This window comes from Manis javanica, chromosome 1 (genome assembly GCF_040802235.1).
Source record: "Manis javanica isolate MJ-LG chromosome 1, MJ_LKY, whole genome shotgun sequence".
NCBI lineage: Eukaryota > Metazoa > Chordata > Mammalia > Pholidota > Manidae > Manis > Manis javanica.
In genome coordinates, this window is record NC_133156.1 from 123,931,076 (window position 1) to 123,951,013 (window position 19,938).

The 19,938-nt window shown below is 43.0% G+C and overlaps 1 protein-coding gene across 4 annotated transcripts in view; it reads right to left on the reverse strand.

The window, feature by feature from the left end:
- RAI14 (retinoic acid induced 14) overlaps nt 1-19,938 on the reverse strand; it is a 136,831-nt gene that overhangs the window by 35,701 nt on the left and 81,192 nt on the right. For 2 of the 4 annotated variants that reach the window (XM_017674206.3, XM_017674202.3), the window contains exons 1-2: nt 17,992-18,117; nt 17,739-17,869 (exon numbers count right to left, since the gene is read on the reverse strand). In XM_017674206.3, the coding sequence (XP_017529695.3) occupies nt 17,739-17,869; nt 17,992-18,045 (185 nt within the window). In that variant the 5' untranslated portion in view covers nt 18,046-18,117. Of the gene's footprint in view, nt 1-17,738; nt 17,870-17,991; nt 18,118-19,938 lie in introns of those variants that run through there. The other 2 variants (XM_017674203.3, XM_017674205.3) reach the window with 1 other exon arrangement.

Consider the following 19,938-nt stretch of genomic DNA (forward strand, 5'->3'; position numbering starts at 1 on the left):
GTGACCAATCCAATAGGAACAATATCCGCATTATAGGGGTACCAGAAGAAGAAGAGAGAGAGAAAGGGATAGAAAGTGTATTTGAAGAAATAATTGCTGAAAACTTCCCCAAACTGGGGGAGGAAATAATCGATCAGACCATGGAAGTGTACAGAACTCCCAACAGAAAGGACCCAAGGAGGACAACACCAAGACACATAATAATCAAAATGGCAAAGATCAAGGACAAGGACAGAGTTTTAAAGGCAGCTAGAGAGAGGAAAAAGGTCACCTACAAAGGAAAACCCATCAGGCTATCATCAGACTTCTCAACAGAAACCTTACAGGCCAGAAGAGAATGGCATGATATATTTAATGCAATGAAACAGAAGGGCTTGAACCAAGAATACTGTATCCAGCATGTCTATCATTTAAATATGAAGGAGGGATTAAACAATACCCAGACAAGCAAAAGTTGAGGGAATTTGCCTCCCACAAACCACCTCTACAGGGTATTTTAGAGGGTCTGCTCTAGATGGGAGCACTCCTAAGACTAAATAGATGTCACCAGAGAAAATAAAATCACAGCAAAGAAAGTAGACCAACCAAATACTAACTAAAGGCAAAAAATAAAATCAACTACCCACAAAAGCAGTTAAAGGAAGCACAAAAGAGCACAGAATAAAACAACTAATATATAAAGAACAGAGGAGGAGAAATAAGAAGGGAGAAAAATAAAGAATGACCAGACAGTGTTTAAAATAGCTCAATAAGCGAGTTAAGTTAGATAGTAAGATACTAAAGAAGCTAACCTTGAACCTTTGGCAACCACGAATCTAAAGCCTGCAATGGCAATAAGTACATATCTTTCAATAATCACCCTAAATGTAAATGGACTGAATGCACCAATCAAAAGACACAGAATAACAGAATGGATAAAAAAGCAAGACCCATCTCTATGCTGCTTACAAGAGACTCACCTCAAACCCAAAACTATAGGAACAAAGAAAGACTGAAGGAACAAAACAGCAGCAGAATCATAGAACCTAAGAATGGACTAACAGTTACCAAAGGGAAAGGGACTGGGAGAAAGGGAGGGAAGGGAGGGATAAGGGTGGGGAAAAAGAAAGGGGGCATTACAATTAGCATGTATAATGGGGGGGCATGGGGAGGGTTGTGTAACACAGAGAAGACAAGTAGTGATTCTACAGCATCTTACTATGTTGATGGACAGTGACTGTAATGGGGTTTGTAGGGGGGATTTGGTGAAGGGGGGACCCTAGTAAACATAATATTCTTCATGTAATTGTAGATTAATGACAACAAAAATTAATTTTAAAAAATGTTTAAAAAAAATTGTTCTTAGTTGATGTAATTCAATTAAATATATTACTATTTCAAGGTGTTTCTGACAACAGCCTAATTTCCAGGTGTTGTATCTCGATGTCACATAAAAGTTGCTGCTCTATTTCCTAAGATAAAAGGGCATGGGGATAGGCATGAAAAGCATTTGGAAAGGAGAGAGTTGACCATTTCAGCCAGAAATTTCTACTTCATTTTCCACAACACACAAGGAACTCCACCATGCATCGTCGTTCTGAGTATGCATTTGCGAAATGGGAGCAAAGCTATGAAATGTAAGTCTGCTCTTATAATGTTCATTAATTCTGTGCACAGTCTGTTTGCCCTCCTAGATTTGCCCTCCACCTTTTTCCCCAGGTCTGTGGCCCAGGAGGCAGACGTCTAATTAAACTGCATCTAATGGGCACCTTGTCCTTTGGCTTTTGGTCGAGATCAACCAATGGGAGACCCGTACAAGAGGAGGGAGAATAAGAAGAAAGAGTCCAGGGCATTATCCCTTCCACTTTCCTTCCCCAACCGGTCACACGTAGGCAGCAGCTGCCTTCGTCTCCTTCCTCCGTGAGGCTCACAGCCCTGTGGGGCAGCTCCCCCAAGGCTACAGCTGCATCTCAGGGTCTCTGGGTTTTGGTGACTGTTCTCTCTCCTTGCCCTTCAGGTGGGAGTGGCAGTAGAGCAGAGGGTATGAAATTAATTCCCAGTGTTACTAGCCCCGGGTTGCTTTCCCAACCTTCCTGGTTGAATCTGACCACAGTTTATAGAGTTCCTTTCTTAAACTCATTGTCCTATTTGAGGGTGCTACCTGGGACCTTGAATGACACCAGTGTTGGGTATTTTCTGTGTGATCTTCCACAGGATGAACTGTTAAGTTCCTGTCTATCTTATCTGATTAAACATTTATAAGGGCAAATTCAAGTTTTAAAAAAGAACAGTTCAACTCTACATGCAATTAAGTTGATTATTTAAAACATTTGGGCATTTCCACTACGATGCTTTGATGAGAGAATGTGCTGAGTCACTTTAATTATACAGAACATGTTGAGTGATTTCAAGTGTTTTCTGATAGTTAGGCCAAAGTAGAAACCAGTTTAAAAGATTCAAGAATACACCTTCTCCAAGGATAAGAAAAACAACTGACTTAAATGAAAGCTAGCACTCAGTCTAGAATGCCCCACAATGCGAGGAAGAAATGCTAAAATTCATATTTTAAATTGTGGAATTGGTCTTGAAAGGATAACCAATATGCTTCCATAACTCTTATAGGCACATACCATTGTATGCTACAAATGTATTCTAAAAATCGGGAAAGCCTTTTTAAGTTCTATGGACATATTCCACAGAATAACAAGGTCCTTCAACAATGAATTAGAAGTAAACAAAAGTTTAGTAAAATTTTCAATACCATATACAGGCACTTTATCTTACTGCACTTTGCTTTACTTTGCTTTAAAGATACTGCATTATTTTACATACTGAAGGTTTGTGGCAACCCTGAGTTGAGCAAGTCTATCAGCACCATTTTCCCTAAAGCATTTACTCACTCCATGTCTGTGTCACATTTTGGTAATTTTTGTTATTTTTCAAGCTTTTTCATCATTATTATATTTGTTATGGTGATCTGTGATCAGATGATTAAAACTCACTGAAAGCTCAAATAATGGTTAATATTTATTTTTGCAATAAAATACTTTTTAATTAAGGTTCAGGCATTGTTTTTATAGTTATAATGCTATTGTACACTTAATAAAGACTATAGTAGAGTGTAAGTCTAAGTTTTATTTTCACTGGAAAACCAAAAAATCCACTTGGCTTTCTTGCAATATTCACTTTATTACAGCAGTCTGGAACTGAACCTGCAATATCTCTGAGGTATGCCTGTACTATTTTCTATACCCTCTCTATATATACCATATACTAGTTACTCCATACTACAGTCTATACATAAAGTCTGTGGGCTAGATTTAGAAAGAGGAAATATAAAATAGGAAAGAATAACTATTAAGATATAGTTATTCTGGTATCTACTGATCACTCTCCTTCAAATATCCTCTTTTATCTAATATATCATTGCCATAGAATTTTAGTCAGAAAATCATTTTACTACCTAAATCGTGTCTATGACCTGAGTTTGTTAAGTCAATAACCACAGAAAGGAAAAATAAAAAAAGTCAATGTGATTTAGCTTTGTCTTGTTTTTAGGAAATCTGTACACGTGCAGAAGAAACAAGGCACAAATTAGACAATGAAATGATTCTATCATCAACCCCCTAACAACCCATCTCCTTTACATTATGGTACAACTTACATATTCAGTCTAGTTATCTTACAGTTGAACAGCAACCAACCACCAACAAGAGAAAGAAAGCCACGCCATTTTGTTAACCTTCTCAGAGAAAAAGCTGCTGGGAGACAAAGTCCCACCTATCTCTCCCATCCCTCCCCCATTAGCCTAGAAGCAGCTCTGGAGCAGAGTGGAGCAAATGCCATTGTGCTGAAGGGTAAGGTGGGAAAATTACACTGTTGTTATTTTTGTGTGTATTTAATTTGGCAATCTGATCATTTTAAGATTTTTAACTTCACAAAATGTGGCTCTTTCTCCAAATATTAATCCATGACTTTAAGAATTTAAACAAAACTTCCAACATTGTAGCTTTCTTAAAGTTTAGAGGAAGGACAAACACATGCAGTCAGATGAGACAGCGTGGCAAGGGTCGTATCGGAGAGGTAATGTGCATAATCTTGAAAGGCACAGACTACCTGGGTCTGAAGGTGCGCTTGCCAATTGGTGTGTCATCTTGGGCAAGGGTTCCTCCCAGTTTCCACGTCTGTACAATGGGCTATGAGGAATAAATGAGTTCTGTGTAAAAGCACTTAGCAAAATGTGAGGCATATAGTAAACACCCCCAAAAATGCTACCAATTATGGCCTCACCAACACAAGGCAAGGCAGGATCCAGGACATATTGCTTAGTAAAAGGATTTGTCTCAAAGTTCAGAAAGACAAGCTCAAGAAGTTAAATCAGAAACACCACTGCTTAGGAAATAAAGAAAGAAGGAAAGGAAGAAAGAGGAGGAAAGCAAGAAAGAAAAAGAAAAGAGAGAAGAATAAAACCTATGTGCCCTTCCACTGAACAGAAACCTGGGAACAAAGTTGTAGACAGTCACAGACAACAAAAAACCATCCAAGAGCAGCCTTGTCTAAAGCCCACACTTGAGCTGCTAGCATTCTGGCACCTTTCACAGAAGCGGTAATCCCCAAAGCAGGGCTTGGCAGCAGCAAGTCATTAGTATTTAGCCTCTAAATGTGAACAAGCAGCACAGCCAACTTTTAATAAGATACTCAAGTGGAAAGTTGGGCCCAGTTGGACAGAAAAACATGATGAGTCACAGACAGAACCTGGATTTGAAATGACAATCAGTAGGGTTCCTCTCCTATGTGGTGACTTGTAAATGTAGGCATCCTCAGCATGGCAGTCCAGGGTGGCTGATGGGCTGGGGGGCCACCCCTTGTCTGGACTGCAGATGGGCATCTGTGGGGTTCCCTCAGACTTAAGGGGCAGATGGGGCCCCAGGGCAGCACACAACTAATGAAGAGCATGGCTGGTGGCCTCTAGTGGCCTGTTTGCCAGCTAGATGGTAAAAGGGCACACCCCTAGATAAAGTGAGTTTGCAGACTGGGGTGAGGTCAGGGGAGGCAAAGCAGTAGGTTGATGAATCCCCCACAGCACCGGTCCCCAAAGATTGTATTTTTGACAATGTTAATTTTAGGGCACTGGAACTAACCCAAGTATGGGATAGTTTCAAAATGTCTCTACATATTTCTTGTATATTTTTAGAAGTACTGCCACAGGTGGATATATTATTTCACCAGTATATTCAGTATGATACTAAGGTATTCATGTGCCAGGCACTGAGAAACACATGGTGAATCTAACAAAGCCTTCATGGATCTCAGCTTTTAGTAGAAGACAAAAGAGAAACCAGTGTTTTTCCACTGGGGGTGCTTTTGCCTCACGCAGGAGATAACTGGCTATATCTGGTGATATTATTAATTATTCATGGAGTGGGAGGGTGGGTGGATGCTACTGGCATCTACTGTGTCAAGGTTAGAGATGCTGCTAAACATCCCTTAATGGACAAGACAGCTCCCCACTGCAAACAATTACCCATCTACTCCAAAAAGTCATTAACATCAGTATATCAGAATGCCAGTAGTGCCCGGGTTGAGAAACTGTGATAAATAAACCATTAAAAAAAAAATGTATATAAAGCTGAAATATAATTCTATTAAATTGGACTGAAGAAGCAACATGAGTGAATTTTAATCTTTTTATTGATAAAATTCACATACCATAAAAATCTATCATTTCAAAATGTACAATTCAGTCGTTTTCAGTATACTCACAAAGCTGTGCAACCAACATCACTATCTAATTCCAGAACACTTCCATCACCCTAAAAATATCTTTGTACCCATTCACAGTCACTCCCTGTTTCCATGTCCCTCTGACCCCTGGCAAGTGATAATCTACTTTCTGTCTGTATGTATTTGCCTGTCCTGGACATTTCATAGATGGAATCATACAATACATGGTCTTTTGTGTTTGGCTTTTCATTTGGCATGTTTTCAGGTTCTTCCATGTTGTAGCGTGTATCAGTACTTGATTCCTTTCTTATAAATATTCCATTTTATGGAGAGATCACATTTTGTTTATCTGTTCATTGGTTATGGCTATTTGGGTTGTTTCCACTGTTTGAAACACTATTATAAATAATGCTGCTAAAACATTCATGGTCAAGTATTTGCATGGACATCAGTTCTCAATTCTAGTGGGCATACACCTAGGAGTGGAATTGCTGAGCCATATAATAACCACTCAACTCTTTGAGGAACTGCTGAACTATTTTCTAAAGCTGCTGTAGCATTTTACTTCCCTAGCAACAACTGGGGAATGTTGTTGTATGAGGACTCCAATTTCTCCACACACTAGCCAAGACCTGCTATTGTCTGGCAAATTTTAATTTAAGAGATGGAAATTTTAATTACAGCCTAATTTTTTCAGAGGGGAAACATGTAAGTCTTTCTTAATGAACCTTTGAGGCAGTTATGTCCGTTCATTATCAGCTGAAATTTCCCCTTAAAGGAATAGGAAAGAGTAAATGCCAAACAAATGCAGAACATCCTTGGTTTCACATCTATGAGGCCTTTTACTCCTAATTTAAAGAAGTGTGGCTTTTCCTTTTAAAGGCGAGTCATTCAAGAGTTTATACAGCTCATGAGAGCTTTTGTCGACTAGGTTATCTCTTCATTTACACAAGTAAAGAATTCACTGGAGGAGAGAGAGGTATAAAAACCTTTGGTCCACTCCTGTAATAACCCCGGGCCCAGTGACAAAGTCATAGCAGGGATACAGCAGGGTGGCTTTCCACATTCTAGTGCAGCTGAAGCGACAGCACTTCAAGACCCGAAGTCCTGGCCAGCAGCCTGTTAGAAATGCGGGCTTTCAGCCCCCACCCTATACCCACTGAATCAAAAGCTGTGTGTGACAAGTTTCCCAGCTGATTCACGGGCACATTAAAGGTTGAGAACCGTTGCTCTAAATGGAGGGCAAGCTAAGAACACCATCATTTTTCCAAGGCATCCACTGTTTTCCAAGTTCTTTTGAAAACATAATCCCCTTAGCCTTAAAAATAATCTCGTGGATATGTTCCACCAAAAAGGAATCCATGCTGTGTTAAGTTTCATTGTAATAGGGAATGTTTAGCCTCACTTATAAAACTCAGCCGGGCTCCTCTACAAAGAGGTAACTAACGGGCACAGACAGCTAAGCCCAAGGATTTACATAATACTGCTCTGATCCCTTCGCTGCTTATTAGTATCTGGAATTTCTCTGCTTTTGTCACCCAGAGAGTTCCCAAGGTTTCGGTACTTAAGAGTTTTGTGGCTCCTAATCTCTCTCTCTCCCCCTCCCTCAAGAGAATGTCAACTTGTTCATTCGATGTCCCAAGTAGTGCAGCAGCTGGGTGGCAGCTGGAGGTGCCGTGGCAGACCCAAGAGGAGAGCAAGTGGCCTGGGGGACTGGGTGTGCCACCGTGCTGTGCCACCATGGCTGTGCTTCACTTTGCCTCACCTCTAAACCATGTCAGAGCAATGAAATAACATCGTCCTTAATGATACCAGCAGCTCACCTACTGAAACACAATGTCTTTGTTACGTTTTACATCACACCTGCTGGCCAGCCTATGGGAGAAAAACTATCATCACCCTCAGTTTACAGAGGAGGAAACTGAGGCACAGAGAAGTTTAAAGTCCCTGAACTAGTAAGTAGGGAAGGATGGATTCTAACGTAGGCATTCTGCCTGCAGAGCTAGACCTTCCCCACCATGCTGAGAAATTGCACTATTTGGTAAATACGCCTGCAAATGGTGAAACACTATGTACTATAACTTACTGGCTGTGCTGCTCTTAAAAAAAAAAGGAAGTTTTTGGTGAAAAAGCAAATAAAGTCTTCTCACTGGGGCACGTTTGGGTTGCCAATGCTCTCAAATATGTAGGAATGTAATCCAAGAGCAGAAGCAAACAGAGCCTGCAACAGAGGTTTTGTTTCCTACAAAAACCACTCAGCAAGTTGTGCAAACCTTCCCAAAACAAGTATCTCAGGACAAGGCTAGGCTGGGATATTTCTCAAGGCTCCTAACCTGAAGGGGATTCATAGTGTTGCTATTCAAAAGCCCAGGAGTGGTGGCCTGGAAAGTTCCTCCTATCTTCCTGAGTAATAACGAACACAAACCTTCTGGTTTCTGGCCGCCAGCTCCAATGTATTTGGAAGGAGGACAAACTCACAAGGCTACTTTAAGTAGACTTCAGTATCTTTTACGCATATTCATTCATAGAAAAATTCACTCAAACCAAACTCTTGTATCCTTCATTACAACCCAAAGAGGTCAAGAGTGAAAAAGCTGCCCACCACATCAGGCCTCCAACTCCTTCCATTGTCTCTTCAACTTTCTTTCACTCCACAAACCAAGCAGACCAACACACCACATCAAGAAATGACCATACACCAACCCACCCGGGGCACGAGCCATGCCCAGAATTCCAGAGTGTTAGAAGGTGCCAGAGGGTTAAAACAGGCTAAAGTCCTCATTTCACAGATGAGGACACTGAGGCACAGAGAGGGATAGGAAACATGAAACACTGGGACTTGAATTCACTGCCCTGACTCTAACAGCGTTCTCTCCCTAATAAACCCCCATCTTCCTCTTCTCCTTTTAAAGTCCTTTATTTCCAAAAGAGGGGTCACTATGGTCAGCGAGCCTCAGAAACACCTCATGATAATAACCAGCTTTCCACAGTCCCTGGAGAGCTTCAGCATTTCCCAAACACCTAAAATCGCCTATACTTTAATTACAGTCCTTTTGTAAGACATCTTTCACAAGGGGAAGAATGGTATTAAGTTTCATTGAAACAAATTCAGTAAATTAAGTATTTAGAATTAGGATTTAATCCAAAGTCCTTCCTGGGCCCACCGGGCGCTACATGAGGAGGTCTGGCTCCCGTTATGCCCGAGTTCTCTTCCTGTTCCCTGGGCGCATCCAGCCCTTCCCACCTCAGGGCCCTTGCCTTGTTCCTCTGCCAGGATGGCAGCTCCAGAAAAGTGCACAGCTTAGCCCCTCATTCCATTCAGGCAAAGCGTCTGCTCAGAGGCCCCTGGCCTCTTCATGGTTTTCAACGCACCTGACAGGGATGAAGCATGTGTTCCCTGTCTGTCTGCATCCCCAGGACTATACCTTCCCTGAGGGCAGAGACTTTGCCTTACCTACTGTGTTCTCCCAGCATGCAGAAGTGACTTTTTTTTAATAATGGAAATCTTTAGTGTTGAATTTACTTTTTTAGCCTGAGGTTTCTATTTTGAGTTTCCTTAACCAAGGTACCCCCATAAAATGGCTTAACCATGTTTTTCTCAGATTCTAATGTAAGATCTTAAGAGGGGAGCTGTGTCCTTTACGTTAAAAGCTTGGTTTTGCTTTCCAACATCCTATCATATGGTGGCTGTCAAAGTAGGTTTTCCAGACCAGCAGCATCGATAGCACCAGGGAACTGGTTAGGAATGCAAATTCTTAAGGCCCTGCCCAAACTCTGGGGTACAGTCGGCAGGCTGTATTTAAATAAGCCCCCACAAGTGATTCTGATGCATGGTCAGTGTTCAGAACCACTGACATGGTAGAAGAAGTATGAACTAAAGCCAGCATTTTTTAGTTTTGGTCTCAACTCTGCCATCCCTAAGTATGAAGTCACCCAAATTCACTGAATTCAGTTTATCCATCTGGTCCCTATACACATGATCACTGAGGCCTTTTCCGGCTCTAAAAGTCCATGATTCCAACCCAGTCTGTCAATTGTTTGATGGCACTTAACTTGCTGCAACATCTAAACTCTAATGAGGTCACTGAGATCAAATGAGGCTTAGCCCACACTGAGTATTTATATTTTCAGTGGGATGACCCTTAACCCTAAAAGATCTGGAATCCCATTTCAGATTATGATCTGAGGGTAAGGAAGGCAGTACTTCTAACAGCCTCGCTTTGAAAAGCAGCTAAATTCTACTCTGCCAGCGGGACTCACCTCTACAGGCACAGACAAATCCCCTCAGGCAGAGAAATGAGCTGCCTGGCTTTGAACTATTTCAAAAGCATCTGCAATAGGGACTCAGATCACTGCATCTGTTGGGAAGTGAGGTGGCAGAAAGTTTGAGAAATGGAAACATTGGTTGCCTTGGCCTGCTAAATGTTTCGGATAGATATAATAAAAGGCAACTGGCATCAGGAAATGTAAAGGCTATAAAAAATAGGATTATTTTCCATTAAGTGCCCATATGCTAATGGAATCAGCAGTGCTACTTGGGGGGACAGAGATCTCCTGGGGACCAGGGGGAGGAGACACTGAGATGAAAGAGCATGTACTCAGAGCTAAGAAACCCCATGACATTTAAGCTGAGAATTTTTTTTCAGGAACATTTGGTTTTATAAATGCATTCTGGAAACAGCACTTGGCATTATGAAATCTCCCAAATGATCTGTCTCTTGTATGCATGACAGACCCCCAGGGTCTAGTACGTAGAGCCTAGAATGGGTGATCTGTACTAATTCCTGAACCTTTCAGATCCACACTTTCCTTTTCGCAAGTGCTCCATCCAAGGTGACCGAGAGCATCAGATGAGAAATACTCGAGGAAAACTCACAGGGTCTTTTACAATGGGTGAAAGAATAAATGAACTGTTGAATGAATGACGCACATTTAGTGCCCCAATGTCAGGGCACTCAATATTAACATGGTTAATAGCAATTCCTTTCTTATTAATTGGGTAAGATTGGCGCTAACCCTGATAGTCTAAAATAGGGATAAGATCAGTACATAGGGAACCAAGACCCATCAAGTCCTAGGTGGTTTAAGAAGAGCAATGGGAACGGTGAGTCCACCCACTTCAGAAATCAGAGACTTCATGAAAGAGACGATGCCCAAGACCCTCAGCAATAGGTGGTTGTGGTGGTATTCTGGAAGCCATGAATTTCAGGAACCCAGAAGAAGCAGCAGGAGTGTTTCTGAAGGACAGGCACATGCTAAGGGATCTTATGTACCTCAACACTTGGACTGGCTGCCGTCAGCGTGAGAACCTCCTGCTCCAGGTGCCCCATCTAGAAGGGTCAGACTGAGTGGCGGTCACTGCCTGAGAGTGCTGACATCCATGCCCTTCCGTCACTGCTCTGCTCTCTGTCACAGCAAACTACACTTCCCAGGCCCTCCTGACCTCTGCAGGCAAGGGTCAGTCCAGCTAGGGGAGGGCAAGGTCAGAGAGCTGGAGGGCGGGAAAGAGCCAGAGAGCAGGAACCCTGAGCCGCACTGACCCATCTGAGCGTCTAAATCCTTCATTCTCAACATGCTTCAAGCCAGCTTGGAAAATGGTTTTAAAATGAAAAATCCTGTGATCCCACCAATATTATCCACATAGTGCTTAACTTCCAAATCCATTCTCATCAACTTTCACCACTTCTGTGATTCCTAGTCTTCCTTCTAAAGCACAATTTTGCAACTGCATCTGTTCAGCTTTAACATACAACACTGTTTCCCTCTAAGAACCTGTGAATTACATTACTTTAACATGGTTTACTTCAATCCAATATCTACCTTTCATTTTAATGTTATTCTATGCACCAGCATTACTCACATATGTACATGAGTATGTGCTAGACAAATATTCCCTTTGGCTCCCTGGGCTGTCCTTAGCCCGCCTGTAACCCACCATGGGGTAAAACCTGCTGGGAAGCTTTGGGCCAAGAAACTTGGGGTCTCAGTTTAGGCTGACCACTCAAATGACCTGGGTGCTTTAAAAAACCCCATGCCCAGGCTGCACACCCACACCATTAAACAGGCATCCCTGAGGGTGCTGCCCATAACATCTCAAAGCTGTCTGGGTGGATCTAAATGGGAGTCACGTTGAGAGCCAGAGAGCCACTGATCTAGTGTCCAGTGAGGTCCTGAACTTGAACTGCTACAGTAAGTTCTCAAAGGGAAGGAACAATGACCATGGTGTCACTGTTGTTCTTTCCAATTTGGGATGGCCTTTACTCATGCTGTTACACCTACATTTTCTCCCTTATCCCCTGTACCCACCCAAATCCTCCCAATCCGTTTTTCCAGCCCACCTTACGTCACACCTCAGGCAAGAAGCTATTCTTAGCTACTCCAGCGTTTCACCTTCTCACTTCTTGAACCCTTATGGTTTGTATTTTATAGTTTCCCACTTAAGTACTCTCCAGTACTTTCTTTGTTCTCATCTTCTCAGCTAAGCACCATATGTCTTGTAGGCAAGGACTGGATTTTCCCTCTCTTTTCTGTGTGTTTACAATAGAGTTGGGAACATTTAGGGTACAGGGAGTACCTCCTGACCGACAGATTCATGAAACAAACATTTGAACACATTTGCAAGGTAGGAACAGAGGTTATAGCAACTTTAAAAAAATCTGTGTGGCCAAAAACAGATATGTTATACGGCAATTCTATGATTCAGTTTATCCCTCTGTCAAATAGCAATAGGTTTTTGAAAAGACTGGGGAGCTTTTGCCTGGAAGGTGATTTTGCAGAGGAGGTGGAGGCTGCAGTTACACATAATGAATATAGTAGTTTTAGGTAAATAAATTTGTCAGCGATATGGAAAGAAAGCTGGAATGACTTGATTTCCAAGACTCAACTGCTACACGTCTATTCTGAGTAAACAAGAAGAGACAGAGTGCAATAAGCCACCAGCTGGAGAAGCCTCTTTATCATACTGATTAGCAGAATTCAAGGACTACCTCCCCTATTTTCTAGTTAAGCTCCACAGAGTCACCTAAAAATACATGCACAAATTCTTGCTTTCAAAGCCAAAAAGATTAGGTTTCTGAAGCATGGGCCGTGTATGCAGAAAACAGACATATATAGGTCTCTACATGCACGTCTGGGTGGTATTTCTTCAAATACTATAGTCCTAGCAGTGATTTTATTTAGTCTGGTTGTTCCTAAGACAAACATACATAATTTTAATTAAATGCACATCTAAATGTCGGGAAAACCATCTTGAAACAATTAGACCGTTCATTGTGGCAGGAGGTTTTAGGGCAATGATACCTCCCACTCCCTCACCTCCCCCATGGAAAGAGAACAGATGGGCGTAGGAAGCACCCTGACTCCATAAACACAGCCTGCAGCCATGACTCTGAACACGCTGGAAAGTCCCTTCTCTTCTCTTATTCTCTTCTGACCCCCGACACCACCCTTCTTTCACTTTTTCTTCAATGAATTCCAGCCATTCAAGCGCTTTCCCTTTTTTAACCCCTCTTTGAGAGGTTTCAGAGGGAGAAAACTTTCAGACAAAGTATCTTATCTTTCCCTGAAGGAAACATGCCAAGAAAAAAACAGAAAAGTCTGAAGAATTACCAAACCACCCATCTGGCTATTGACCTTGGCTTACATTCTGGAGAATGTCTGCTGAGATGGCTGCCTTTGCTGCCTCAGTCTTTTGGATCATCTGGCTCTCTAGGCAGTAAAGGCCGAGGATTTCTCTATTTAAATTGCACTGGAAGCTGGAGGAGCAGAAGTGTCAGCTTGCACCGTTCACCAGGATCGTGCTATTCTTCTTGAACCCACGCTGACTCCTAATTAATTTACCCAGGAGATACTATTACCAGCAGAATGAGTGTTTCCTTCGTAAGAACTGTGCTGAAAAGTCATTTCCACAAATACAGGCTGAATGCCTCTTCCATTCCTGCAGCAGTGGGAGAGACCAACACCAGGACAAAAATCACAGAAGCCCTGTCCTCAGGGAGCTTCCTGTGTTGTAAGAGGTTCTAAGCCTTTTAGAAAACAGATTTTTCTTAGGCTGTAGACTTCTCTGTTGTTCTGTCAAAAACAATAAAATACAGCAAGTTCTAAATCAAGATTCCAGTATTTCAAGGAGAAGAAAAATCAAAAAAAGGCCTGAGATCATCAGGCAGGAAGGATTCTGGGCTGGACGTAGAACCTGGGCAAACATCCAGATGTTCTTACACGAGGGGAGGGTGAGGAGCCGCAGCCCCACCTCCAGCAGAAGGCAGGCACCTGTGGGAGGAGCCTGAGAGCCCAAATCAGGACTCCAGGCCATCTGGCAGTGGGGAAGCATGGTACCTCACTGAGCAAAATTACAAAGTGGGTTATCACAAAGGCTCACTAGAAAATAGGCCTCCAGCCGAATTTTGATATGGGGAGTGTATAAATCAAAGGGTAAGCCCAAACAAAGAGGCAGAGAATGAGGCCAAGTCCTGTCAAGGATCTAACTTTCAAGTATGTGATCTGGCCTTACCCTTAGAGTCAAATGCACAACATCCCATACACGTCCACAGACAGATGCTGGCCCTGCAAGCTCCGTGGGGCTGGGGGAGCCCAGAGCTTCAACAGAGGGAACACACTGTGCTGGTTTGTCACGCACGGATTCAGAGCTGCTCCTAGGAAGTTCCTCATTCACATGCTCCCTAATCAAATGCAAGTGGAAAAACAGGAACAACAAAAAAGTCTCCACAGCTTTAGACAACTTCAGGCGTGAGGGAGACACGTGTGTATCACGCAAGTTAGGCTGACCCAAATACAGAAGGGCAGACCTCCAAAGGGGAGAAGGCTAAAGCCAGGAGAAAGACACTGCTTGAGGCTCACTGTCACAACAGGACACTTGGCCCTGCATGATTACATGGTACCAAAAGGACAAGAGAGGTGGTTCCCAACACACAGCCCACCCCCCTCATTCTGAATACTAAGACCATTTAGATTGCAGTGAAAATATGAAGCCAGATAGATTTAATTTCATGGTGGCTTTTAAAATTAAGTTCTTACAGTTAATAATTTTAATCATCAAAAAGAATATCCCAAGCAGAAAAATTAAATATTAACGGATAATTACTTAGGGAAAACCTTGCCCTGAAAAAGTAGTCATTTCCTCCTCCTCCTTTTTTCTTAAGAGTTCCTCTAACTTTCTATTCATGTCATTGAAGGAAAAAATGGTGGACTTCTAAGTGCCAAGGTAGAGGGTGAACTGGTTCTAGAGTTAATTAAGGGAGAGCTTCATCACATGAGCCTTGGTTTTATCATCTGCAAAATGGACGTGGTGATTTTTATATAACTGCTGTGTGCACTTCTACCATGAAAAGAGAATAAAATAGTGGTTCAACCTATGCTATGGATAAACCCTGAAAACATTGTGCTGAGTGAAAGCAGCCCAGAGACAAAGGGTGCTCTATGGTATGGTTCCATTATATCAAATCTCCCCAGAATAGGCAAATTCATAGGAACAGCAGATTAGCGGTTGCCAGAGGGAGGGGGAGAGTACGCCAAGGAGTGGCAATGCCTAATGGATACAAAAAGTTTCCAGAACTAGATAGATGATGATGGTTCCAAAATACTGTGAATGTACCGCACATCACTGACACGTATGCTTTAAAATGGTAAAGTTTATGTTATGTATACTGTATCACAATAAAGAGAATAGGAAATAACTCAGGCTGTCTAGTCTATACACAACAAATATTTTATTAACATTTAAAGCTATAAAAGGTACAAACATATTAAGATGAACAAGCTGTGACTAAACTGCTCATCTACATGTACTATCTTCTTTCTGGTGATAGTACTGTCTTAGATGAAATGATCAGAAACATCTCCCATTTGACTGAGCTGGCTGTAGATTGTCTTGTGCAGACATGTGCAAAGCTGGGCTGGGAGGAGTATGAGCCAAGAAAGCTGTCTACAAGACGTAGCCCGAAAGCACCACGTCTACTGCCAAAGTCTCAGGGTAGGTTTGGGAGTGTGGCTCTGCCACTGTAACTGAGACAGCACTGACAAATGTGGCACCCTGGGAAAAGCTGCACTAACTCACTCAACAGCTATTTTTTAGTATCTACGACAAGTCAAGCAGTGGGTTAGGTGATGTAACTACAGCGGTGAACTACAATGTCACAGTCCCATCTGTCCAGGAAATCACAATCTAGAGTCAAGAAGAACTAAACGTTACATAAATGTTGCCTAGCAGACAAGTGACTCAACAAAACACCAGCGAACAATCCAGGCCCACCAACTACTGGGAGTCCAACTCCCAAGTCAGAGCCCCCAGAGAGGCCTGTGGGAGGTGGGAAGTCAAGCCGAGGCTGATGGCAGGGAGCTCACCCTGGAGCTGGCAGAGGGGACAAGCCCAGCTCTGAGAGGACCCGGCTGGAAATAATTAGACCGATTCCTTCTTCCCTTTGTGTTCCAGCTAGCAAGGACCCTGCTAGTGCTCAGCCCCTTAAGCTATCTTGCAGCTCCCGAGACAACAGGGTTGCCATCTATGCTATGGGATCTAATGGGTACCAGGAGGGTTTAATTGGCAAAATTTGCTAAAATGTGATGTTCAATCTTCCCCTGAAATTTTACCTTTTATTCTCATTACTGCTCCATCAATCTAATTTCTAGATGATGGCACTCTCTGGTTGAACCTACATGGGATACCTTTAAAAATACCGATTCCTGGGCCTCTCCACAGACCAAGTGGTTCTGAGCATCTGGGGTGGGCTTGGCATCAATATTTTTTAAAAGCACCCCCAGGTGATTGTAAGTAGGGGCTGCCAGGATTGAGAACCACTCAGGTAGGATAAGAAGGGAAGGGGACTGGCTTGATCAAGTGCCTACTAGGGCTGGGTACTGTGCCGGCAGGAATGGATACCCTTTTCCTTGCTCCTTGGGTGGAAGAACTCTGAGGTTTATATTAAACGTGGGTTTAAAAACTATTTCTATAAAGGGCTGGATAGTTAATATAACTGTTAGTTTTTGTGAGCTATACAGTCTTTGTCTGGACTACTCAAATCGGCCTTTGCAGGGTGCAACAGCCATGCACAATGCTCAATGAATGGATTTGGCTGCATTCCAATAAAACTTTATTTACAAAGACAACAAGTCATAGTTGCTAACCCCTGTTCTAAGTCTAAATAGATTCCCAGAGGTCCTCCAGCTGCCCAGAGCACTGACCTGTCAGTAATACACTATATAGGTTTCAGCGCCTACTTTGCTTCCTGGCTATAGAAACTAGCTGCACTCAAGTCCTTGTCTCAGAGCCTGCTTGCTGCTGGGGATACACAACCAAAGTCAGTATTTTGTTTTATACTCATAAGTACCCTAGCAGTTGAATACTGTCTCCATTTTACAATGAATAAATTAAGATTCAAGGACCACACAACTCATAAGTGATAGAGTTCAGTTAAGAAGTCTGATTAGCTCCAAAGTCAATGATGTCTCTACAGTATGACCAGAGTAAGGATGGATACAAATAAACAAATAGGTACACACTTCCCAATACCAGTATTTAATCAAATACATAGTTTTAATTATGGTAGGCAAGAGCCCAACATATGGCAAATCATTAAGCAGAATTTATCCTGCTCATGTCATTACCAATCTATGTTAAGGAAGGAGTTTGAAGAGAAATAATCATATTAAGTAGTAAGGTTTGAGGGTTATGAAAAAATTTTCTCTCTTTCATGATGTTTCTAATCCAGGATATAATTCACTTCCCACCTATCAGCTGGTTGCAATCTTGCTGCTATTTCTTATTTGGTGAAATCTTTGGTTAGACCTGGTAACAGAGAGTCATTCAAAGTAAAGCCCAATGTGAAATTTGGAACCAAAAGAGAAAGGAACTCGATTAAAAATCCTCTTACATATTTTAACATGGGGAGGTTGGGGACAGTAATTTCACAGAGTCCCCTTAAAAGGCACTTGGGAAGTTCTCCTGTAGAGTCTCATGATTCCAGAGAACATGCTGAGAAAACCAGAACTGGCCCAGTTAGAAACCAAGCGTGTTAGCTTACGCGGTCTTGCCCTCGCTGTCGTGCTTGGTGGCACTGGCCCCCTTCTTGCCCAGCAGTGAGGCCACCTTCTCCACATCTCCATTCTCCACGGCCTGCAGCAGCCGATCATCATTCTTGTTCCACTCATTGGTCTGTGGAGCAAAGGGGAAAAGCAGAGCTAGTGAACAACAGAGGCCATGGCCAGTCTGAGCTGCAGGCCCTCGGTTCTCCCAGCTCCTCCCTCCTATCCCCAAATGAGCAACTTTAAAAATACCTTTCCCTTCATGGTGGAGACACTCAGGAAGGCCGGCTTCCCAAAAGAAAACATCAACAGTTCAAGTAGCAGCTGGTCACCAAACTCTGAAATAGTTACTTCTTTTAACTGACACTGGGAAGATGAAGCAACCTAAAAAGACCTCGAGGCCAGTTTACACATTAGCTTATTTCTAGCTAAACTTGACAGCTGGCTCCTCAGAACACTGGCCCTTGACCTGGTCCACAGCTCACTGGGCCCACTGTGTGGCAGACCCAAACTGGCTAACAGCTCATTACGTGAGGGTTCATATGTGCACATATCTGTCTGCTGTTACTGCCATTCTCCTGGCCTGTTCATTGGGCCCTGATTTTTGAACTGTACACTGATTTTAAGTGGTTGTCCAGGCTACCAACTCAACAAAGGATCACTGAAACAAAACCTCTTCCTGAGCAAGCTAGGAAACAGCAAACGGCTCTGAACAGCCTCTACCACCACCAGCTGCCAGCTCCACAGAGCAATTCTACAAACAACACTCTGGAAAGCTTTCATGTGCACCAAAAGTAGTTTTTCTCTTACAGAGTAAAGAGAGGATCTCCATATAAGATCCAAGGGCCTGGAGTACAAGACTAAGGAATTTCACATGAGAAAAGGCAGCAGGGAGCCATTGAACATTTTGGAACAGAGGAGTGAGAATAAAACCAGTGACTCAAGCAGAGTCATTGAGAGGCAAATGAGGCATATAGGGTTAAAGGAGGGAGAACAGATCCTAGGGCACATCAAGGTCCCCAGGCTCACTCCAGGCCTGGCCTGCCCTTCAGAGTTCCCCAGCCAAGCCTAGGTTTTGGGCCCTTCAGCTGTGGATACCACCACCCTAGCAGAGCCTCCTCCTCCCTCCCCAAAACTTTTTATAGACGGTTCTCCAGAGCTCTCTGATTCCTTATGACCTCTGAAGATAAGAGCCTCTGGCATTTCATATTAAAGGTTTTGTCATGGGTCACTACAAAGAAGTACACAGAGGAGATACTGGAGATTTGAAAGTTAATGGCGGGGGGTGGGGGGGTGGGGGGAGTGGAATTTTATAGGCCCAGGAGCATGTTTCCCCGGTTTCCATGCACCGATGGAACTGAGAGACCCAGTAGGACTCCGCCCTCCACAGAGCAAGGGTGGATCTATGAGATGTCCCAGACTCCCCTCTGACCCCAGTCTAGGGCAGGGCCTTGGAAGAAAGCCACAGGCCATGAAGGGGTACAACAGGTGTACCCAGAGTGCACAGAAGGAATCTGCTTCTCTGAGAGTCTCAGGACTGGGCCACTCCCATCTCTTAGGACTCCCTCTTCCTCCACAGCCATCACAAAATGCGAGCACAGGAAGAGCACGATAAGTTGAATGAAAACCAGAAGTCTCTCCTCTAGGCTACATAAAGTCCAGAATTCCTAACTGATATTTATCATGCTATGGACCTTAAGTCACCCCAAACGCTCTGTGCCTCAGTTTCCCAAGGCTCTGAACTGGATGACCCTTGTGATTCCTCTAAAGCTCGAAAAGCTTCATCTATAAATGCCCCAAAGCAACTTTGCTAGGAATTATTCTAGAAAAGCACTGTCTGCAATAATGAAAATGTTCTACATCTGTACTGTCCTAGGCCAGTAATTCTCAACTAGGGCTAATCCAGCTCCTCAAGAGTCACTTGGCAGGCTCTGTAGACATTTTCAATTGCCATGACTACAGAGAGCTACTGGCATTGAGCAGGTGGAGGCCAGGGGTGCTGAACGTGATACAAGGCACAGGACCAGCCCCCTTGCCGCAATAATCAGCAAGCCCACAATGTCAATACCACATTAGTCACATGCAGATATTGAGCACTGAAAATGTGGCTAGTCTGACTGAGGAACTGAATTTTTTAATTTTAGACTTCAAGGGCCAGTAGCTAGTGGCTATACAGCTCTATATGACACTTCTCTATGT